We start from the raw sequence: 323 nt of genomic DNA, 5'->3' as shown, positions 1-323 counted from the left end.
TGTCGGCGTCTCTAGCCATATCATCTACAATAGAACAAATTATAATGCAGAAAATACCGATGTTATATAAAAAACATAACATTTAAAATATAAAATATTAAATTCTAACACAAGATAAGTGTAAATATACTCGGTAATATTTTTAATTTTTTTATTTACCTTTGTATTTGGCTGTATGGCATTTATAATGTTTTGTATATCAGTCATATCAACGAAGGTAGATGTCATGCCCTGTCTGCTACTGCATTTTCGGATGTGACTATTGGTTCCACCGTACAGCTCATCTCCGACAATCAAATGATCTCCTGCCTTCAATAAACCTG

The 323-nt window shown here is 31.9% G+C and overlaps 1 protein-coding gene across 1 annotated transcript; it reads right to left on the bottom strand.

The window, feature by feature from the left end:
- Positions 1-3: 3 nt before the first annotated feature.
- Positions 4-318, bottom strand: LOC108764686 (probable cystathionine gamma-synthase; the record flags this gene model as incomplete). Its single annotated transcript, XM_018513366.1, has 2 exons — positions 4-24; positions 160-318. Coding segments are annotated over 2 exons (180 nt in total), but the record flags the coding sequence as incomplete, so codon positions are not given.
- Positions 319-323: the final 5 nt, after the last annotated feature.

This window comes from Trachymyrmex cornetzi, unplaced genomic scaffold (assembly GCF_001594075.2).
Source record: "Trachymyrmex cornetzi isolate Tcor2-1 unplaced genomic scaffold, Tcor1.1 C3664257, whole genome shotgun sequence".
NCBI lineage: Eukaryota > Metazoa > Arthropoda > Insecta > Hymenoptera > Formicidae > Trachymyrmex > Trachymyrmex cornetzi.
The sequence above is the reverse complement of the archived record's forward strand: the minus strand, read 5'-3'. Positions and strand labels throughout refer to the sequence as shown.